The sequence below is a fragment of the Hypanus sabinus genome, chromosome 7 (genome assembly GCF_030144855.1).
Source record: "Hypanus sabinus isolate sHypSab1 chromosome 7, sHypSab1.hap1, whole genome shotgun sequence".
NCBI lineage: Eukaryota > Metazoa > Chordata > Chondrichthyes > Myliobatiformes > Dasyatidae > Hypanus > Hypanus sabinus.
The window spans coordinates 1,428,760-1,451,502 of record NC_082712.1 but is presented as its reverse complement, the minus strand read 5'-3'; the positions used below and the strand labels follow the sequence as shown (position 1 = coordinate 1,451,502).

The 22,743-nt window shown below is 41.8% G+C and overlaps 1 protein-coding gene across 5 annotated transcripts in view; it reads right to left on the bottom strand.

Moving 5' to 3' along the window:
* LOC132396489 (nipped-B-like protein) overlaps positions 1-22,743 on the bottom strand; it is a 531,210-nt gene that overhangs the window by 87,817 nt on the left and 420,650 nt on the right. For all 5 annotated transcript variants that reach the window (XM_059974034.1, XM_059974035.1, XM_059974036.1 and 2 more), the window contains one exon: positions 13,865-13,958. In XM_059974034.1, coding sequence (XP_059830017.1) covers positions 13,865-13,958 — 94 coding nt within the window. The remainder of the gene's footprint in view (positions 1-13,864; positions 13,959-22,743) is intronic.

Genomic DNA, 22,743 nt, shown 5'->3' with positions numbered 1-22,743 from the left:
CCTAACAAGCTAATTAACGTCTGAGACCATGGTAGAAGTTATCCAAGAGCTGAAATCTCCTGGGGTGCCCAAACTTTTGCCGTGTTGACTCTCCCTAATAAGTTCCTGTCTAAAGACTTGTAGATCCTATCTCTTAGTACTCCTTCCAATAATTTACTTACTACCGACGTCAAATTTACAGGCCTATAATTTCCCAGATTACTTTTAGACCCTTTAGAACAACATGAGCTATCCTCCAATCCTCCGGCACCTCACCCGTAGATACCGACATTTTAAATAGTATCTGCCAGGGCCCCTGCAATTTCAACACTAGTCTCCTTCAAGGTCTGAGGGAATACCCTGTCAGGTCCTGGGGATTTATCTACTCTGATTTGCCTCAAGATAGCAAGTACCTCCTCCTCTTCAATCTGTATAGGTTCCATGAACTCATTACTTGTTTGCCTTATTTCTATTGACTTCATGCCAGTTTCCTTAGTAAATACAGATGCAAAAAACCCATTTAAGATCTGCCCCACTTCTTTTGGTTCCATACATAGCCAACCACTCTGATCTTCAAGAGGACCAATTTTATCCCTTACTATCCTTTTGCTCTTAATATACCTGTAAGAAGCTCTTTCGATTATCCTTCACCTTGACTGCCAAAGCTACCTCACATCTTCTTTTAGCCCTCCTGATTTCTTTCTTAAGTTTTTTTTTTGCACTTTTTATACTCAAGTACCTTATTTGCTCCGTTTCCTATACATGTCATACATCTTTCTCGTCTTCTTTATCAGAGTTCCAATATCCCTAGAGAACCAAGATTCCTTATTCTTATTCACTTTGCCTTTAATCCTGACCAGAACATACAAACTCTGCACTCTCAAAATTTCTCCTTCTAGACCTTTAACAGTATGGGAGTGCCAATCAATATGCGGAAAATTAAAATCCCTTACTATCACAACTTTGTTTCCTGCAGTTGTCTGCTCTCACTGCAGATTTGCTCCTCCAGTTCTCACTGAGTATTGGGTGGTCTATAATACAGCCCCATTAATGTGGTCATACCTTTCCTGTTTCTCTGCTCCACCCATATGGCCTCAGTAGACAAGCCCTCTAGTGGTAGGTGGGACTAGGTGAGATTAAGAGTACAGCATGGACTAGGAGGGCCGAGATGGCCCGTTTCCGTGCTGTGATTGTTACGTGGTTATATGTTATATGGTCTGTCCTGCCTGAGCACTGCTGTAACATTTTCCCTGACTAGCAATGCCACCCCCAACACTTCATCCCTCTGCTGCTATCATGTCTGAAACATCGGAACCCTGGAACATTAAGCTGCCAGTCCTGCCCCTCCTTTAGCCAAGTTTCACTAATGGCTACAATGTCATAATTCCACATGCCAATCCACGCCCTCAGCTCGTCAGCCTTTCCCACAATACTCCTCGTACTGAAATAGACACACCTCAGAAGATTATTATCACCCCACACAAACCTTCTATTTGTGACTTTGCATGAACCTTTAACATCATTTATTTTCACCCCCGCTCCACTATCTACTCTGGCACTCTGGTTCCCATTCCCCTGCAAATCTAATTTAAACCCCCCCACAATAGCACTAACAAACGTCCCCACAAGGATACTGGTCCCCTTGTAGTTCAGGTGTAACCTGTCTCTCTTGTAGAGGTCCCACCTGCCCCAGAAGAGGTCCCAATGATCCTGAAATCTGAAACCCTGCCCCCTAAACCAGCTCCTCAGCCACGTGTTCATCCTCCAGAGCATCCTATTCTTACCCTCACTGGCACGTGGCACAGGTAGCAATCCTGAGATTACCACCCTCGAGGTCCTGCTTTTTAACTTCCTACCGAGCTCTCTGTACTCACTCTTCAGGACCTCCTCACTCTTTCTTCCTACGTCATTGGTACCGATGTGTACCATGACATCTGGCTGCTCACCCTCCCATTTCAGAATGCTGTGCATGCAATCAAAGACATCCCTGACCCTGACAACTGGGAGGCAACAAACCAACCGGGGGTCTCTGTCATGACCACAGAACCTCCTGTCTGTACCTCTATCGAGTCTCCTATCACAACCGCTCTCTTCTTCTTTTCCCTCCCTTCTGCATTGCAGAACCAGACTCAGTGCCAGAGATCCGGCTGCCACAGCTTGTCCCAGGTAAGTCATCGCCCCCAACAGTATCCAAATCGGTATACTTCTTGTTGAGGGGAATGGCCATAGGGGAGCTCTGCCTGCCCTTTCTCCTTCTTACACCTGACGGTAACCCAATTACCTGTGCCTTGCTCCTTTGGCGTAACTACCTCCCTGAAACTACTATCTATAAACTTCTCATTCTCCCGAATGACCAGAGGTCATTCAGCTCTGCTCCAGTTCCCTAATGTGGTTTGTTAGGACCTGCAGCTGGATGCAGCTTCTTGCAGCTGTTGGGTCTCCCTGACTTCCCACATCCTGTAAGAGGAGCATTCCAACATCCTGCCTGGCATTCTCTCTACTCTAAACGAACAAAAACAAAACTTACCAGAACCTACCCTGGCCTCTGCCTGTTGAGCCAAAGTCGTCCCACTCTGACTCATTCCAACTCTGACGATGGCCGCCGTATATGGCAGTCTTTTTTTAAACCTTTGGCGTGCTACGTCATGCACCTGCGCAGTCTAGACTTTTTTCCCCGATCAGTAAAAAAAAAGGCTTCTCTCCGAGGTGTCTTTAGCCCTTCACTCTCAGCCTCTTGCTTTGATTTAAAAAGACCTTTAACAATTCCCTCTCCTTTTTAAACCTTTGGCGTGCTATGTCACGCACCTGCACAGTCTAGCCTCTTTTCCCCGATTGGTAAAAAAAACAGTAAATCCTCTATTCACTTAACTATCCACAGTAACAAAAATTTTGACCAGGGATGCTCAAGCCTTTGCATGCCACTGCATATTAGGCATACAACACTACAGTACAGAAATATGCCCTTTGGCCTATCTGGTCCATACCAACCAGTCATTACGCAGAAGTTCAGAGAAATGTTATTGGGATAGAAAAGGGAAGGCTGGCTCAAGTACTTTATTTTATGTCATTAGGAAATATGAGCAACTAAGACAACTGTAGAACTAGAATAAGCCAAAAGACTTCTTCTGTAGTTCACGTGCAAGTCTAGTTCGGGAGAGTTGGAAATGGAGCAGAAAGCCCCAGCAAAGGCCACATCTGTCCCTATATTTATCACCAACCAGAATGCTTCTACTGGAATCCTCATAAAGATACACAACATAGCAGTCAAGTTGCTGAATCTGTATCCTCTGCCCAGAACCAGTAATCCAGAGACCCAATTTCATATCCCACCATGGCAGCTGGGAAAGTTAAATTTAAACAATTAAATAAATCTGCAATTAAAATTGCTTACAGTAGAGGTAAAAATAAAACTAATATATTGTTGTAAAAGTTTATTTGGTCCACCCCTGACATTCAGATTAGGAAACCTGCCATCCTGATTAGTCTACATGCAACTCGTTTGGGGAACATAGAATATCTCATTGATAATAACTGAATATTGAAAGGCCTGATAAGAGTGGATGTGGTGAGGATGCTTCCTACAATGAAGGAGACTAAAACCAAAGGGCAGAGTCTCACAATAGAGGGTCACCCATTCAGAACAGAGATGAGAAGGAATTCCTTTAGTGAAAGGTTGGTGAATCTGGAATTCATTTCCACAAATGGCTGTGCAGACGAAATCATTTGGTATATTCAAAGAAGAGATTGATAGGTTATTGATTAGTCAGGACCTCAGAAGTTATAAGAAAATAAAACATAGGGGCAGAATGAGGCCTTTCACTTATCGAATCTGCTCTGCCATTTCATCATGGCTGATCCCAGATCCCACTCAACCCCATACACCTTCTTGCCATATCCTTTGATGACCTTACCAACCAGTAAAAGATCAACTTCTGCCTTAAATATATGTTTGGACTTGGTCTCCACTGCAGCCTGTGGCGGAGCATTCCACAGATTTACTACTCTCTGGCTAAAAAACTTCCCCCTTACCTCACCCCTCAATTTTTAAGGCTGCCCCTTCTAGTTCTTTCAACTTTCAGTAGGTTTCAATGAGAACCCTCCCCCCCCCACCCCGCATCCTTCTAAATTCCAGCAAGTACAGGCCTAAAGCTGCCAAATGCTCCTCTTGTTAACTACTTCATCCTTGTGAACCTCTGCTGGATTCTCTCCAATGACACCACATACTTTCTGAGATATGGGGCCCAAAACGGTTGACAATACACTAAGTGCAGCCTGACTAGTGTCTTATGAAGGCTCATCTCCTTGCTTTTATATTCTATTCTCCTTGAAATAAATCCCAACATTACATTTGCCTTCTTTACCAAAGACTCAATCTTCTGGGAGTCTTGCATGAGGACTCCTAAGTCCCTCTGCACCTGTGATGCTAGATCCTTCTCCCCATTAGATAATAGTTAATACTTCTGTTACTTTTACCAAACTGCATTATCATACATTCCCCAACACTGTATTCCATCTATCACTTTTTTGTCCATTCTTCCAAATTTGTCTAGGTCCTGCTGCTAACACATTGCTTCCTCAGGACTACCTACCCGTCCATCGATCTTCTGAGCATCGGCAAACTTTGCCACAAAGCCATCAATTCCATTACCTAAATCATTGACAAACAATGTGAAAAGAGGCAGTCCCAATACTAAACTCTGAGGAAGATCACTAGTCACTGGCAGCCAACCAGAAAAGGCCCCCTTTATTCCCACTCCTTGCCTCCTGCCTGTCAGCCATCCCACTATACGTGCCACATCTTTCCTGTAACACCATAGGTTTTATATTGTTAAGCAGCCCCTTTATAAGTATATAAAGGGTCATAGAGAGTCCAGGGTAGATATAGGACCGATACAGAATGACGCTGGAGATATTGTAATGAACGATGCAGAGATGGCAGAGGAACTGAATGTGCATTTTACATCAGTATTCACAGTGGAAGACATCTGCAGCATACCAGACATTCAAGAGTGTCAGGAAAGTGAAGTATGTGCAGAGAAAATTACGACTGAGAAGCTGATCAGGAAGCTTAATGGTCTGAGGGTGGATAAATCTCCTGGACCTAATGGAATGCACCCTCAGGTTCTAAAGGAAGTAGCTGGAGATATGGTGAAGGCGTTAATGATGATCTTTCAAGAATCAATAGATTCTGTCATTGTACCGGATGACTGGAAAATTGCAAATGTTACTCCACTATTTAAGAAGGGTAGGAAACAGCAGAAAGGTAACTATAGACCTGTTAGCCTGACATCAGTGGTTGGAATCGATTGTTACGGATGAGATTACAGCGTACCTACATGACAAGGTAGGCCAAAGCCAGCATGGTTTCCTGAAAGGAAGATCCTGCCAGACAAACCTACTGCAATTTTTTGAGGAAATTACAAGCAGGGTAGACAAAGGAGTTGTGGTAGATGTGGTGTACTTGGATTTTCAGAAGGCCTTTGATAAGATGCTGCACATGATAGCAAGAGCCCATGAAATTACAGGGAAGTTATTAGCATGGGTGGAGCAAAGGTTAATCACCAGGTTGAGGTGGTGGTGAAGAAGGCGAATGCAATGTTGGCATTCAGATCTAGAGGTATAGAATATAAGAGCAGGGATGTTTTGTTGAAGCTCTATAAGACACTTGGACAGAGGATGCTGTCCAAGTTGCATGCCATCTTGGACAATGTCTCCCATTCACTCCATAATGTACTGGTTAGGCACAGGATTACATTCAGCCAGTGACTCATTCCACCGAGATGCAACACTAAGCGTCATAGGAAGTCATTCCTGCCTGTGGCCATCAAACTTTACAACTCCTCTCTCGGACTGTCAGACACCCTGAGCCAATAGGCTGGTCCTGGACTTATTTCCACTTGGAATAATTTACTTATTATTATTTAAATATTTATGGTTTTATATTGTTATATTTCTACACTATTCTTGGTTGGTGCGACTATAATGAAACCCAGTTTCCCCCGGGATCAATAAAGTACGTCTGTCTGTCTGTCACTCGTGAGACCTCACTTGGAATACCGCGTGCAGTTTTGGGCTCCTTATTTTAGAAAGGATATACTGACATTGGAGAGGGTTCAGAGAAGATTCACTGGGATGATTACAGGAATGAAAAAGTTACTGTATTAGGAACATCTGGCAGCTCTTGGGCTGTATTTCCTGGAGTTCAGGAGAATGAGGGGGGATCTGCTAGAAAAATTCTGAATATTAAAAGACCTGAAGAGATGGCAAAGTTATTTCTCATGGTAGGGGAGTCTAGACAAGAGGGCACGACTTCAAGATTGAAGGACGTCCCGTTAGAACAGAGATGCGAAGAAATTACTTTAGTCAGAGGGTGGTAAATCTGTGGAATCTGTTGCCACGAGTGCTGTGGAGGCTACGTCACTGGGTGTATTTAAGGCAGAGATAGATAGCTTCTTGATTAGCCAGGGCATGAAAAGGTATGGGGAGAAGGCAGGGGAGTTGGGATGACTGGAAGAATTGGATCAGCCATGACTGAATGGTGCAGCAGACTCAATGGGCCAAATGACCTACTTCTGCTCCTATATCTTATGGTCTTATGGATTTGTCAGGCAAGATTTTCTTTACAGAAACCATGCTGACTTTAACTTTCTTTTTGTCACTAGTCTCCAAGTATCTCGAAACCTTATCATTAATAACAGACTCCAAAAAACACAAAATGCTGGAGGAACTCAGCAGGCCAGGCAGCATCCAGGAAAAGAGTAGTTAACGTTCCAGGCTGAAACTCTTTGGCAGAATGGGAGAAAGAACTGAGTAGCAGATTTCAAAGGTGAGGGTAGAGGAGAGATAAACACAAGGTGATAGGTAAAACCTGGAGTAAAGATGAAGTAAAGAGCTGGGAAGTTGGTGAATAAGACAGAAGACCATGGAGGGGTGGGGGGGGGGGGGGGTGGTGGAAAGCCAGAGGGATGCGATGGGCAGACAAGGAGGTAAGGTGAGAGAGGGAAAAGTGGATGGGAAATGGTGAAGGAAGGGGCGGCGGGTCATTACTGGAAGTTTGAGAAATGGATGTTCATGCCATCAGATTGGAGGCTACCCAAACGGAATACAAGTTCTTGAGTTGTTGATCCTCCAAATTAAGTGTGGCCTCATCACGCAGTAGAGGAGGCCACGCTTAGGTCATAGGAACATTCTGTTTGGCCTGCTGAGTTCCTCCAGTATTTGGTGTGTGCTGCTTGGATTTTCAGCATCTGCAGATTTTGTTTGTAAATAGATTCCAATACTTCCCACCAATTGAGGTTAAGCTAACTGGCCTATAATTTCCTTTCTTTTGCTTTCGTCCCTTCTTAAAGAGTGAAATGACAATTTGCAATCTTCCGGGACCATGCTGGTATCAAGAGATTCTAAAGATCATGACCAATGCACCTGTTATCTCTTCAGCAATCTCTCTCAGGACTTGGTATGTAGTCTATCTGGCCCAGATGACTCATCCACCTTAACACCTTTGAGTCTGTCTGGGACTTTTTCCTTTAATAGCAATGGCACTCACTCCTGCTCCCTGACACTCATGGACCTCTGCCTGCCAGTGTCTTCCACAGTGAAGACAGATGCAAAGTGCCTATTCTTTGTCCCCCATTACTACCTCACTAGCATCATTTTCCAGTGGTCGAATATCAACTCTCACCTCCCTTTTACTCCGTATATAACTGAAAAAAACTTTTGGTATCCTACTGTATATCATTGGCTAGTCTGCCCTCATATTTCATCTTCTTGAAGCTTTTTTAGCTGCCTTTTTTTTGGATTTTAAAATTTTTCCAATCATCCAACATCCTACTCACTTTTGCTTATATGCCCTTTCATTGGCTTTTATGCTGTCCTTAACTTTGTCAGCCACGGTTGCCTCCCCTGCCATTTGAGAACTTCTTCCTCTGTGGGACATATCTATCCTGCGCCTTGTGAACTATTAACAGAAACTTCAGTTACCTTTGCTCTGCCCTCATCCCTGCCAGCATCCTCCTCCAATCCATATGAGCAAGCTCCTCTCTCTTCCCTTGGTAATACCCTTTATTTCATTGTGATACTGATACATGTCGTTGATACCAATATATAAAACTTCTGGCTGCTCACTCTCCCTTTTCAGAATATCATGGACATGCCCTGAAACATTTTGGACCCTTTTGGACCCTGGCACCTGGGAGCAAACTACAATCCCTGTTTTCTCTTTTGTGCCCACAGAATCATCTAAATGTTCTCCTGACTATAGAATCCCCTATTACTGCTGCCACCCTCTTCAGTTCTCTACTCTTCTGAGCCAAAGGCCAGACTCAGTATCAGAGGCATGGCCACTGGAGAAGGCAGGAGACTAGGGTTGAGAGGGTTAAAAAAATCAATCACAGTTGAATGGCAGAGCAGACAATAGGATGAATGGTCTAATTCTGCTCTTATGGACTCTAAGCCTGTCATTGAAGTGCTGCACAAATTCAGGGCCAATTAGGGAGACACAAAATTTCTAACATTTCCAGTGATATCCACACCTCACAAACAAATAAGGAAAACATCAGGTGCCATCATCGTGAGCAAACTGAAACTAGATTCTTAATATAAGTGAAGAACCACATTTTTGAGTGAGACACATCATTAGCATATACAATGTACAGAAGGGGCTAGTACTGCGACTGACCCCAGTGGAAGGCCATAACAGATTTTCCTTTGTTGGCTAATTTGATATATGAGGTGCACAATGAACTTTTAGCTGCTGACAGTGAAATTATTTAGTTAAATGAATTTTACAAGCATGCTCTTGACTGCATCATGACTTACTGCAATACTTGCAGAATAGTGAAACTAAGGTTAAAACCAAAGCAAATCTCACTTAGAAACTCTTGGGTACCTCTTGGCTAACGAGCCAACGTGTTATGCAGTTCTTTATTTGCAAACAGCAGAATTCTAATGCTCAACTTAAGTTCAGAAACCCAATCACAATTTCCATTTCCAGGATGCCATGAGGATCAGTTGTAAAGCAATGAGCAAAGCTGGCATAGCTTGAGTAGCTCCATGTGCAAGCCCTACTTTGAATTTCCTGAAATCTGCAACATGAACACCAATGAAACACTCCAAAAGACCTTAAAAACCCTAAGCATCATCAACGACCTGGTAAATGATACAAGCAATGAAGTCGTTGACTTTGCAAGAAAAACTTAGACAACTCTTAGCACTTGTGAACGTGAGACCATCAGATCTACAAGTAATATAACTAACAGTCCGTTACTGAAGTCACATTTTACGCATATCGAATGCATGCTGTGACAGATCCATGTACAGTGCCTCAAATGAAACAGCTGAATGGATGTGGGGGTAGAAGGGTGGGTTGGCAAGTTTGCAGACGACACAAAGGTTGGTGGTGTTGTGGATAGTGTAGAGGATTGTCGAAGATTGCAGAGAGACATTAAGAGGATGCAGAAGTGGGCTGAGAAGTGGCAGATGCAGTTCAACCCAGAGAAGTGTGAGGTGGTACATTTTGGAAGGACAAACTCCAAGGAAGAGTATAAAGTGAATGACAGGATACTTGGTAGTGTGGAGGAGCAGAGGGATCTGGGGGTACATGTCCACAGATCCCTGAAAGTTGCCTCACAGGTAGATAGGGTAGTTAAGTAAGCTTATCGGGTGTTAGCTTTCATAAGTCGAGGGATAAAGTTTAAGAGACGCGATGTAATGATGCAGCTCTATAAAACTCTAGTTAGGCCACACTTGGAGTACTGTGTCCAGTTCTGGTCACCTCAGTTTAGGAAGGATGTGGAAGCATTGGAAAGGGTACAGAGGAGATTTACCAGGATGCTGCCAGGTTTAGAGAGTATGGACTATGATCAGAGATTAAGGGAGCTAGGGCTTTACTCTTTGGAGAGAAGGAGGATGAGAAGAGACATGATAGAGGTGTACAAGATATGAAGAGGAATAGACAGAGTGGACAGCCTATGCCTCTTCCCCAGGGCACCACTGCTCAGTACAAGAGGACATGGCTTTGAGGGAAGGAGAGGGAAGTTCAAGGGGGATATTAGAGGAAGGTTTTTAACTCAGAGAGTGTTTGGTGCGTGGAATGCACTGCCTGTGTCAGTGGTGGAGGCGGATACACTAGTGAAGTTTAAGAGACTACTAGACAGGTATATGGAGGAATTTAAGGTGGGGGGGGGGTTATATGGGAGGCAGGGTTTGGGTTGGCATAACATTGTGTGCTGAAGGGCCTGTAATGTGCTGTACTATTCTATGTTCTATGATTCCTAACCTTGACATTGAACCATGACTGCTTCCCTGCTATTGAAAGATCCAATTTCTTATACAATGTGACAGGGTAGGTGCAGAAACAATGTTTTGCTGAAGTGCCTGGAACCAAAGATTGGTCACTTAGAACACAAATGAGAACTTTTTCGCTCTAAGAGTAGTGTATCTTTGTAATTCACCATGCAAAGCTATGGAAACTAGCTTCTGAATACAATCACAACAGTGACTGATAGATTGTTGGTTACTAAAAGGATCAAGGGACAGGTGGTTAGTGACAACAGTCTTGCTGAGGAAGCAGATCAGCCAAATGGTGGAATTCTGCTTCTATTATTTAGAAATAAACATCAGTATATAATTTATATCAACTATCAGAGAGAATATATCAAGAGGTGTGCAAGCTATCATGATTATAAACACAAAATTAAGAAATGGTAGTGGGTTGGGTATGAATTGGACTTTGGTTTTTCAGGTTTAACTGGCAAGAAATAAAGAACATCCTTACTGAACCCAACTTTCAGCAATAATTAGCAACCATGCAGAATCTACTTTCAAAACCCTTCACATGGCTTTCAAAATTACACTATGCTACTGACCAATGTATTTGTCACTGAGGTCAGGCATGAGAATCCAGAAACTTGGGGTGGGCAGCAATGGGATGGGTAAGAAAGATAGTGATTTTGCAGAGGATGTTCACACAGGTTTTTCTCCAATGCCTGTGTCACCTAGGATAAATTCTGTGAATGGGTCTCCAGTATTCAAGCAGCTAATAGCTTTAGTAAAGCAAATCAATGAGATATTTCAACTGCTGAAATCACATTTGATCATAAATCGTGGCCTGACAGATTGCAAAGTTTACTATAATCATATATACTTGGGTGCTGAAGTCAGTGTCTGTATGAAAGATGAATTCCACTACCTTCTTAAACAAAGTAGAGTTAAGGCCAGACTTTATCACTGTGTCTATCTGGTGTCCTGCATGGGTGTTTCTCTACAATCAGGGTAAGCAGATTTCGTATCACAGAACAGCTTCACCATGTAGCTTGCAGAATCAGTGCACAGAAATATCACATCAGCCATGACTTTTTTATTTTGATTAAGTTGAGCTTATAAAAGTCGAAAGATACCAAAAGTTGATGCTTTATTGACTGACGATTTTTAACAACCAAAATTAACCAATATTGATCACCAAAGTAAAAAAACAAAAAGATTCAAGCTCTATGTGTAGGCTCCCAGTGGCATAAGTGTTAGAATGTAAAAATATAGAATTTAGAAGATAAACATGGAACAAAGGCACATGGTTTTAATATGGGATTTTAACATTCATTTTGATTTAGATAAGCAGACTATCTCAGGGCAGAATTTCTTTAACATATTCTGGATACCTTTCTGTACACTATGCCCTAGAAGCAACGAGACAGACCATATAAGATTTAATAACCAGCAATGTGCCAGATTTAGTTAACAGTCTAACAGTACATGAACATTTATCTAATGGTGATCACATGATTAAGTTCAAGGTTTTGCTCAAAGCAATGGAACGCAAAATGCCAACCAAGATTCTAGATTTGTTGACTTCCACATGATGAGACTTTAGCAACAGTATATGGTGTAAATCAACTAATAGCAAATACTATTAAAAATTAAATTAGTATATCGAACCACTTTATACCCCTGAGGAAAAAGCAGCCTACTTGCATAAAATTATAGCAGGGATTAAATAAATAAGTACAATATTAAGCTAAAATTAAAAAATATATATATAAATACAAAATCCAGGCAACTGGAGAACAGCAAAAGATGACAAAACAAGTAATAATAGCTACAAAAAGAGTGTATGAAAATAAGCTTGCAAGGATACAACGACAAGCACAAAAGTTTTACAGTTAGTAAAAATAGAATGGCAGAGAACATGAAGGTACCTTGAAAATTAATAATAGTGATATTAAAATGCAATGTAAGAAGGATATGCAAATATGCCACATAATTAATGTGTTTAAGTGTAACATTACAGAATAAGGCTGGAAGTTTGTTGGCCAGATATCCCAAGGAAACTAATGCCAATTTGGAAAATGAAACTGCAACCACAAAAAAGGAATGAAATTGACAAATTTCTAAGACTAGATAGCTTGCAGCAGCAGCTGTTTTAAAGCAATAGGAAAGCCCTGGGCAGAAGACTAATGCAGCTGGTAGAGTTGTTACCTTACAGCTCCAGTGACCCAGATTCAATCATGAGTTTTGGTGCCATTTATTGGAGTTAGCATGCTTTCCTTGTAGTTGTGTGGGTATTCAGTTTCTACCCTTAACCCAATACCATGTGGAGGTTCATTGGCTGTTGTGTATGTGAGAGGTACAGTCTGGAGGCGTATGGGGAAGGAATAGGAAGATGGGAAAAGATGGGTTTAGTGTATGTACATCAGTATAAATGGACAGCTGACATCCACTCAGTTGGCTCATGGGCTGGCAGCATGAACAATAAAGCAATAAATATAGTCCCTGAAAATTTTCACTAATTAGAAACTGCTCAACTAAAATGCAAAAGTGTTTGCCAATCATTTGTTAAGAATAATAAAACCGGGAAGCAAGGAAATTCTAGGTATGTTAACCTATCATCTGAGAGTGGCGGGGCCTGGAATGCAGTATCAGCGAAGGTGGTGGAAGTAGATACAATAATAATGACTAAAAGGCATTTAGATTGATGCATGACCAGGCAGAGAGCAGAGTGGGCAGATGGGATTAGTTTAGACTGGCATCATGGTTGGCACAGGCACGACAAGCTGAAGGACCTGTTCTTGTCCTGTACTGTTCTACTAGTAAAAGACATAGAAGCTGCTTGGGAGGACCCTCACTAGGGTTGCAGGCCCACTTAGGTAAGCTTGGCCCAGTTAACTATTCCACATACCGCAAATAAGGTGTAATACACCCAGTCCTCTTTAGCTGCTGTTTTGCTATTCATGCCTGAGCTCTATAAGGTACTAATCACTCACTGTGTAAGTACAGATTTCAGTCTGTAGATCACTGTGCCAAGTGGCTACCTGTTATGTACTCATGCCTTTGTTTAGAGAGCTTACTTTGTGACTTCAAAACTGATCATCGTTTCCAAGTTTCAATGGAAGTAATTTTTAAGTTGAAGTAACTTCTTTTTAGGTACCAATGTGCTAATACTTTGGAATATAATAGGCCATATTTTTACTTTTTATTTGAGGGTATATTAGGTATGAAGGAGAGGGTCCAGTAGTATCTGTGCCTTATATTACCCATAGCAAGTTTGTGCTCCTACCTCGATAGATAATGAGGATTGACTGCACGAGAAGATGGGGTAAGGTGCAGAACAGCAAATGAGCAAAGCTTGATAATTATGAGGAGCAATAGATTAAAAAGATAAATTGTGGAAATTAGATTAAAAAGGCTGGGAAATGGCTTGGGTAAATTAGAACCATTAGTGTATAGACCAAACAAGTAGAATGGCAAAATAACAATATAAATTATTAGCAGAGGTGCAAGAACAGTACTTTAATCTACTGAAATTAATTTTGGCTGAATAAGGTGGAAATGTTACTGCACTGACCATACATATGCTACTGAGGAGAACCTCTGGTTCAGTAAGCCTGCTTACCATAATACCTATTGAAACAGGCCCAGACAAACTTGTAGTTGTGAGTTACTCTGTTCACTACAGCTCCCAGACAGCTCACACAATGCTGCACGACCTGTCAGAAAACAAGATGAATACCATTACACAAAAGTACTAAACAAACCAACTCTTAATAGTCATCATGTACACGACAAGTCATCGAATGGACTCTGCTCTATAGTAGCACTGAAATGTTTATTATTACTGTTCAAACTGAACAAAGTACAACCTTCACATAAATAAGTTGTTGCAGAGTTAAAGACGGAAAAACATTTTACAAAAGCAAGACACTGCAGATCCTCAACACTGTAAATAGTAAAGTTTTATAAGTCAGCATGTTGGGAGAACCTACGGAACAAAGATAGGGCTGCTCTGCTTTGCACAGCATTTGTGGAAATGACATTAGTAGCAAGACAGGGCAAAGATCCGTAGGGTGAGCATACAAGCAACTCAAGTGAGAATCACAATACGGTCATGCCACAGGAGGTGGCCATACAGCCCATCGAGTAATGCAAACTTTGGAAATTACATTACATAGAACTCTACAGACATTAAAGGCCCTCCGGCCCACGTCATTACTTGCTTTATCCCCACAGCTCAATTCGTTTTCCTCAAATGCCAGTCAGTTCCTGGTTAAAGGCTCCGAATGACCACTTCCACCACAGCTAATCAGCAAGGAACAGGATACTCGGTCCACCAAGTCCATACCAGTTATCGAGTTCTCATTTTATTCTTTCCATACTTCTATCAGATTTCCCTAAATTTCACAATTCCCTTTGATACTACTGGCAATTTGTAATAGCTAATTAACCTACACTTTGGCTATGAAGGAAACTGGAGCACGGGGGAAACCCAGGCAGTCATATGTAAACTCGATTTGGAATGAAAATTGAGGCAGCGGTCCTATTAACCACACCACTGTGGCACCACTGTTATAAGTAGCAAGTTGCAGAGAAACAGGAAAACCTCTTTTTAACCATATAACCATATAACAATCACAGCACGGAAACAGGCCATCTTGGCCCTCCTAGTCCGTGCCGAACCCTTAATCTCACCTAGTCCCACCTACCCGCACTCAGCCCATAACCCTCCACTCCTTTCCTGTCCATATACCTATCCAATTTTACCTTAAATGACACAACTGAACTGGCCTCTACTACTTCTACAGGAAGCTCATTCCACACAGCTATCACTCTTTGAGTAAAGAAATACCCCCTCGTGTTTCCCTTAAACTTCTGCCCCCTAATTCTCAAATCATGTCCTCTAGTTTGAATCTCCCCTACTCTCAATGGAAACAGCCTGTTCACGTCAACTCTATCTATCCCTCTCAAAATTTTAAATACCTCGATCAAATCCCCCCTCAACCTTCTACGCTCCAATAAATAGAGCCCTAACTTGTTCAACCTTTCTCTGTAACTTAAGTGCTGAAACCAGGTAACATCCTAGTAAATCGTCTCTGCACTCTCTCTAATTTATTGATATCTTTCCTATAATTCGGTGACCAGAACTGCACACAATATTCCAAATTTGGCCTTACCAATGCCTTGTACAACTTTTTTTTTTAAACCCAAAATTTTAAATTTTTGAAGCATTTGTAAATGGGAACAGCTTTCTTCAAGTTACCCAGTAATAAATGATCAGCCCTCTTCCAAAGAAGTGTGGATGGCACTAGCCAAACACAACATTTCATACTCCAGGCTGGTTAAAAACACAACCTCAACATACCCTATTGTCCTTTGTGATCTTCAAAAGATTTTATTTATATGAGTTTCCCTGAAAATCTTACCATCACTTCCAACAAGCCACCTAAAGAGCAGTGAGTCAACTGGAACTTTCATGACCGAGACAGATTTTTATTAGAGAATGTAATTGAGGAATATGAGATAGACATGGGTAAAGTGTGAAAACAGATTAGTCATATTGAGAATTAATTGCAGAAGAACCTGAGGATCTAAAATAGACTTGTTCTGATACGTTTCAATGCTGACCTTCACCAGCACTACGATAGACAACTGCCTATGACCTCTACAATGCCACTTTGTAGACAGACTCCTGATAAAAAAAAATTGATTCAATAAAGAGTATCAACAGGCCAGCCAAATAATGAACTCTACTCATGAGAAAATCTGTACTAGATATTAAATTGGAATGGGGAGAGGGGCTATACCAGACTAGTTAAGAAGAGATCAGTACAATCCCACTCTCAGAAAATGATCACTACAACTTAGTCCTCTTCCTTCATAATTGCTGCGTACTTCTTTTCTCAGTGGCAGGACAGATGACACATCAGAAATAATATACAAGCTGTTGAGAACAGCCCTAGCATCCCTCAATATCAATTCTGGACATCATGAAGTATCAAGGCTTAGGTCAAACATCTGGTCAGGAAATCGCTGGTTGATATTCTCCCACTAATAACCCTCCATCATATAACAAAAATATTATAGCATAGGATATTAACTGGCCATGTGTACATACTGACTCCTTATGGAGCAATCTATTTAGTATTAGTATCATCAGTTTTCTTTCCCTCCAATTTCTTCCCAATTTCTCAAAGGCTGCCCAGAACTAAAAGTAGCTGAATGTGTAGCCGAGATCATTCTCAAATGTCTACCTGATTCTCTTTATAAACCCTTGACTTGTATCCTTCTGCTCCAGATTGTCACCAAGATGGGTATGTGTATTTATGCTCATAACTTCAAGTGTCTTTCATTCTCTTTAATCTTTGCTCCAGTTCTTGAAACATCCATGGAAACACTCCCCTTTCTCTTATGCAACTTGATTCTATATTAAACTGACTTTAACTGTCTTTGCTCCATGAAGAGGAGATTCAATTTCTCCTGGATAATCTTGTAGTTGAAAACCTTTATTCCTATTGCTGTTCTTTCTGTACCTTCAAGAACCCTTGACCCTTTCTAAAGTGCTATACTCTGATTAGATACAATACCACAGCTATAGCCAATCTAGTTCTTTTTCACAAAAAGTTCAATGTAACCTTTTCACCAGGCATCAGTTAGAAGCATGGTGTAATATTGTTCACTGCCTGAAAAAAATGCACAACAACATCTAGTTTGGCAGCACTTTTATTATCTTAAATATTTACTCCTTCAAAAACTAGTACACCTTGGTTAGTGAGTACCATTTTTAAATGCACTAGTTATCCTTCTTCATCACTCCAGTAGCACCTCCCACACACACAAGGCCAAGCACAGCTGGAGCATGGAACATCACCACTTGCAGACCTTGCCCCCTCCAGATTAGTAAGTGTCCTGATAGCTCCTTAATTAATACTGGCTCTAAATCTCGAAAATCACAGTCTGCAGCACCATGCAAATACCTTCACCACACAGACCTCAGAAGCTCAAGGAGGTCACCCCACACTCTGACAGCCAAGACAAGAGATGGGCAATAAATACAGCTTTTTTTAACCATTGTGCAGATATATGAGTGGATAAACAGTTGAAACCTAATTATTTCCATGTTACTTAAGTCTCTTACTGTCAATATTATATAGTAAAACTTGTACGTATTGCTCAGATTTTCTCGATAGTAAAACTTCTTCACACTTTCTCCAAATCTATTGATGTTTTCAGAAAACATGCTGCCCAGTTCATGCCAAATCAAGATCAAGGCACTCCTGATTCTTTGTGCCATGGTACATCATAGCAGGACAGTGCAGATGAAGGTATGGTTAGAAAGGCATTATAGGATGGAAGGCTTCAGGATTTTATGATACCAAGAGCTGTTATGGGAGAGGTGGGACCTGGGTGGGCCAGAGAGGTGGCAATTCCACAGACAGGAACACACACCCTCAGAGAGATTTGATGGTTCTGTTCAAAAGCAAGGTTTAAAGTCAGCCCGGACATTTTTTGTGTGTGCAGGCACACGTGGAGGGGAGGCATGACTGGGGATGTGGACATGGGGAGGGGTGCATTTTATGGTGCTGGGAAGTTGACATGGATTTCAGATTGTTATCTTTGTAGTAAGCTCAAAAAGTGCGAGATAGTGGAAATTATAAATCAGAATTCTTAGAGAATTACGCTGAGATGTAAAGAGTATCAGTGTGAAGGATGTAAATAAGACTTCCAGACTACAGAAAAAATTTACAAGGATGTTGCTGGGACTTGAGGACCTGAGTTACTGGGATAGGTTGAATAGGTTAGGACACTATTCCCTGAAACATTGAAGATTGAGGGGAGATCTGATACAAAATTATGAGGAGTACAGATAGGGTAAATGCAAGTAAGCTTTTTCCATCAAGGTTGAATGACACTACAACTACAGGTCATGGGTTAAGGGTGAAAGGTGAAATGCTTAAGGGGAACCGGTGGGGGGAACGACTTCTTTACTCAGAGGATGGCAAGAATGTAGAACAAGCTTCCAGTGCAAGTGGTGGATGCTGGGTTGATTTCAACATTTAAGAGAAATTTGGATACATACAAAGCTTCCCGGGTGGTCTAGTGGCTAGGATTCGGCGCTCTCACCGCCATGACCCAGGTTTGATTCCTGGTCAGGGAATTAGAATATTTCTTGTTCTGGTCACCGAATTATAGGAAAGATGTCAACAAAATAGAGAGTACAGAGAAGATTTACTAGAATGTTACCTGGGTTTCAGTACCTAAGTTACAGGGAAAGACTGAACAAGTTAGATCTTTATTCTTTGGAGCGTAGAAGGTTGAGGGGGACTTGATAGAGGTATTTAAAATAATGAGGGGGATAGTTAGGCTTTTTCCATTGAGAGTTGGGGAGATTCAAACAAGAGGACATGAGTTGAGACTTAGGGGGGAAAAGTTTAAGGGTAAGATGAGGGGGAATTTCTTTACTCAGAGAGTGTGGAATGAGCTTCCAGTAGAAGTGGTAGAGGCAGGTTTGGTATTGTCATTTAAAGCACAATAGGATAGGTATATGGACAGGAAAGGAATGGAGGGTTATGGGCTGAGTGCGGGTCAGTGGGATTAGGAGAGAGTAAGTGTTCGGCACAGACTAGAAGGGCCGAGATGGCCTGTTTTCGTGCTGTAATTGTTATATGGTTACAAGAAGGGTATGGAGGGTGCAGGTCAATGGAACTGGGCAGATTACTGTAGTGTTATAAGTCTCTATGAGAGCTGTTCTCAGGAAGTGACCATAACACAATTAGATTTGGCATTTCAGAAAAGAACACACGTGATAGATAAATATACCAGAAAAGGATCAAGATGAAATAGGAGTGAAAGTTCTAAACTAAAATAAAGTGATTTTTTATTTGTCAGAGCTTAATGGGAACAGTTATATACAGTAAGTCACTGTCAGAGCAACGTGGGGCACTTTCCCACAAAGTAGGTGAGATAAATTGTATGAGAGAAGCTTAGGTGGGATACAAATAATATATCAGACAGCCAAAAAAGAGTATCAAAAATACAGCAATGAAATTAAACATGGAAATTCCTTAAAAACAATGAGAGAATATAATAAAATAACAACAGGTAAGATTAAAAAATCTAAAGAATAAACAGTAACAGCAGGCAAACAGGCCTCCTGAGACTGCTCCAAAATCTTGGCTTAAACACCACTTTCCCAGTTTCTCCCAATGCTCCTTAATACTCTTATAATTCAAATGTGTGTCAAACTCTGTTTTGAATGATTCCACCTTTACAGCTTTATGTGGTGAATCCTTCCAAGTGATGAAATTCCTACTCATCTCCGTCTTAAATAGGCTTTCCTTTATAAGTTCATAAGGACCATGAGGATAACTAAAACAGTGCTAAATAAGAATTAAGAATCAGATTTATTATAATTGTCTTATATTTCTTGAAATTTGTTATTTTGCATCAGCAGTACACTGCAAAGAGGGTAGAGCTGGAGGATGAGGATAAAGTTCTTCAAGAATATTTTGACTTTGTGTTCACAAAAGAACAAAATCATGCCTTTGTTACAGTTAAATAAAGATGAATGTGAAACAAAGTGAAATAAACATAGTAAGAGAGGTGGTTTATTAGCTTGAATGCAGGCAATTTGTCGACCTGAATGAAATAATTCCAGGCTACGATGACACTGCAGAACCCTGAATGCCATTTTTCAACACTTCCTGGTTACAGGATTGGGACCACAGGAGTAGACAACTGTTTGCCTTGCTTAGAAAGGATGGATGGGATAAAACAAAAAACAGGTTGTTGGACAATCTAATGCAATTCGTTCGAAAGAACTTACATTTAGAAAGACACAGGGTAATCAGGGACAGTCAGCATGGATATGTTAAGGGAAGATCATGCCTGACTAATGTGGCCTTTCTATGAGCAGGTAATGATGAGTGACAAGAGCAATAACATCAAAAAGGCTGATAATAGCAAGGCTTCTTACAAGATTGCATGTGGAAAGCTGGTCAAAAAGATAAAAGGATAAAATCATAGAACACTACAGCACAGTACAGGCCCTTCAGCCCTCCATGTTGTACTGACCCATATAATCCTTTAAAACAGGTACTAAACCCACACTACCCCATAACCCTCCATTTTTCTTTCATCCATGTGCCTGTCCAAGAGGCTCTTAAATACCCCTAATGTTTTAGCCTCCACCACCATCCCTGGCAAGTCATTCCAGGCACTCACAACACTCTGTGTAAAAAACTTACCCCGATGTCTCCCCTAAACTTCCCTCCCTTAATTTTGTACATAAGCCCTCTGGTGTTTGCTACTGATGCCCTGGGAAAGAGGTACTGACTATCCACCCTATCTATGCCTCTCATAATCTTGTAGACCTCTATCAAGTCCCTCTCATTCTTCTACGCTCCAAAGAGAAAAGTCCCAGCTCTGCTAACCTTGCTTCATATGACCTGTTCTCCAAACCAGACAACATCCTGGTAAATCTCCTCTGCACCCTCTCCATAGCTTCCACATCCTTCCTATAATGAGGTGACCAGAATTGAACACAATACTCAGAATTGAACACAAAAGTGTGGTCTCACCAGAGATTTGTAGGGTTGCAACATGACCTCTCAACTCTTGAACTCAATCCCCCGTTAATGAAGCCTAGCATCCCCTAGGCCTTCTTAACTACCCTATCAACCTGTACAGTGACTTTGAGGGATGTATGGATTTGAACCCCAAGGTCCCTTTGTTTATCCACACTCTTAAGTAACTGACCATTAATCCTACACTCAGTCTTCTGGTTTGTCCTTCCAAAATGCATCACCTCACACTTGTCCGGATTGAACTCCATCTGCCATTTTTCTGCCCAACTGTGCAGCCTGTCTATATCCTCTTGTAACCTTCGACAACCTACAGCTCCATCCACAACTCCTCCAATCTTCGTGTCATCTGCAAACTTACTCACCCATCCTTCTGCCTCTACAACCAGGTCATTTATAAAAATTGCAAATAGCAGGAGTCCCAGGACAGATCCCTGCAGCACTCCACTAGTCACTGACCTCCAGGCAGAATACTTTCCTTCCACATCTACCCTCTGCTTTCTTCCTTTAAGCCAATTTTTTATCCAAACAGCCAAGGTTCTACTTATCCTATGCCTCATGACTTTCTGGATGAATCTCTCATGAGGGACCTTGTCAAATGCTTTGCTAAGGTCCACGTAGACCACATCCACTGCCCTACCCTCATCAATTTCTTTTGTTACCTCTTCAAAAAGCTCAATAAGGCTTGTGAGGCACGATCTTCCCTTCACAAAGCCATGTTGACTATCCATGAGTAGACTGCACTTCTCCAAATGCTCGTAGATCCTATCCTTAAGAATCCTTTCCAGTAGTTTGCAGACCACCGATGTAAGACTCACCGGTCTACAGTTCCCAGGTTTCTCCCTATTACCTTTTTTAAACAAGGGAACTACATTTGCCATTCTCCAGTCCTCCGGCACTTCCCCTGCAGCCGAAGAGGATTCAAAGATCATGGCTAATGCTCCTGCAATCTCTTCTCTCAATTCCCACAACAACCTGGGGTATATCATATCCGGCCCTGGGGAATTTATCAATCTTAATATTTTTAAGAAGATCCAGCACTTCTTCCTTAATCTCAACATTGTCCAGCACACAGGCCCGCTCTACTTCAACCTCATCCTGATCAAGATCCTTTTCACTTGTGAACACTGAAGCAAAGTATTCATTTAGGACCTCCCCAACCTTCTCCACTTCCAGGCACATGTTGCCCTCTTTATCCTTTAGCGGTCCCACCTTCGTTCTCTTCATCCCCCTATTCTTCACATACGCATAGAACGCCTTGGGGTTCTCCTTAATCCTACATGCCAAGGCCTTCTCATGCCCCCTTCGAGCTCTCCTAAGTCCTTTCTTTAGCTCCTTCCTGGCTACCCTATATTTCTCATAAGCCCCTCCTACATCCTGCTTCCTTTTTCCTCTTGACAAGTTGCCTCACATGTTTCATCAGCCATGGTTCCTTTTTCCTACCATTTTTTCCTTGCCTCAGTGGGACAAACCTATCCTGAACCCAGCTCAAGCGGTCCCTAAACTTCTCCCACATTACTTCTGTGCTTTCCCCTTTGAACATCTGTTTCCAATTTACTCTCGCTTGTTCCTCCCTCATCCCTTCAAAGTTAGCCTTTCCCCAGTTAAGCACTTTACCATTTCGTCTGATTTCATCCTTTTCCATTGCTATGCTGAAGCTAAGGGAGTTGTGGTCACTCTCACCAAAATGCTCCCCCACCAAGAGGTCTGTTACCTGACCAGGTTCATTACCCAGAACTAGATCCAGTATAGCCTCTCCTCTCGTCAGCCGGTCCACATACTGTGTCAGGAATCCTTCTTGAACACACCTGACAAATTCAGCCCCATCTATCCCCCTTGCACTCAGGAGGTGCCAGTCAATATGAGGGAAGTAGAAATTACCCATAACTACTACCCTATATTTCCTGCACCATTCTAA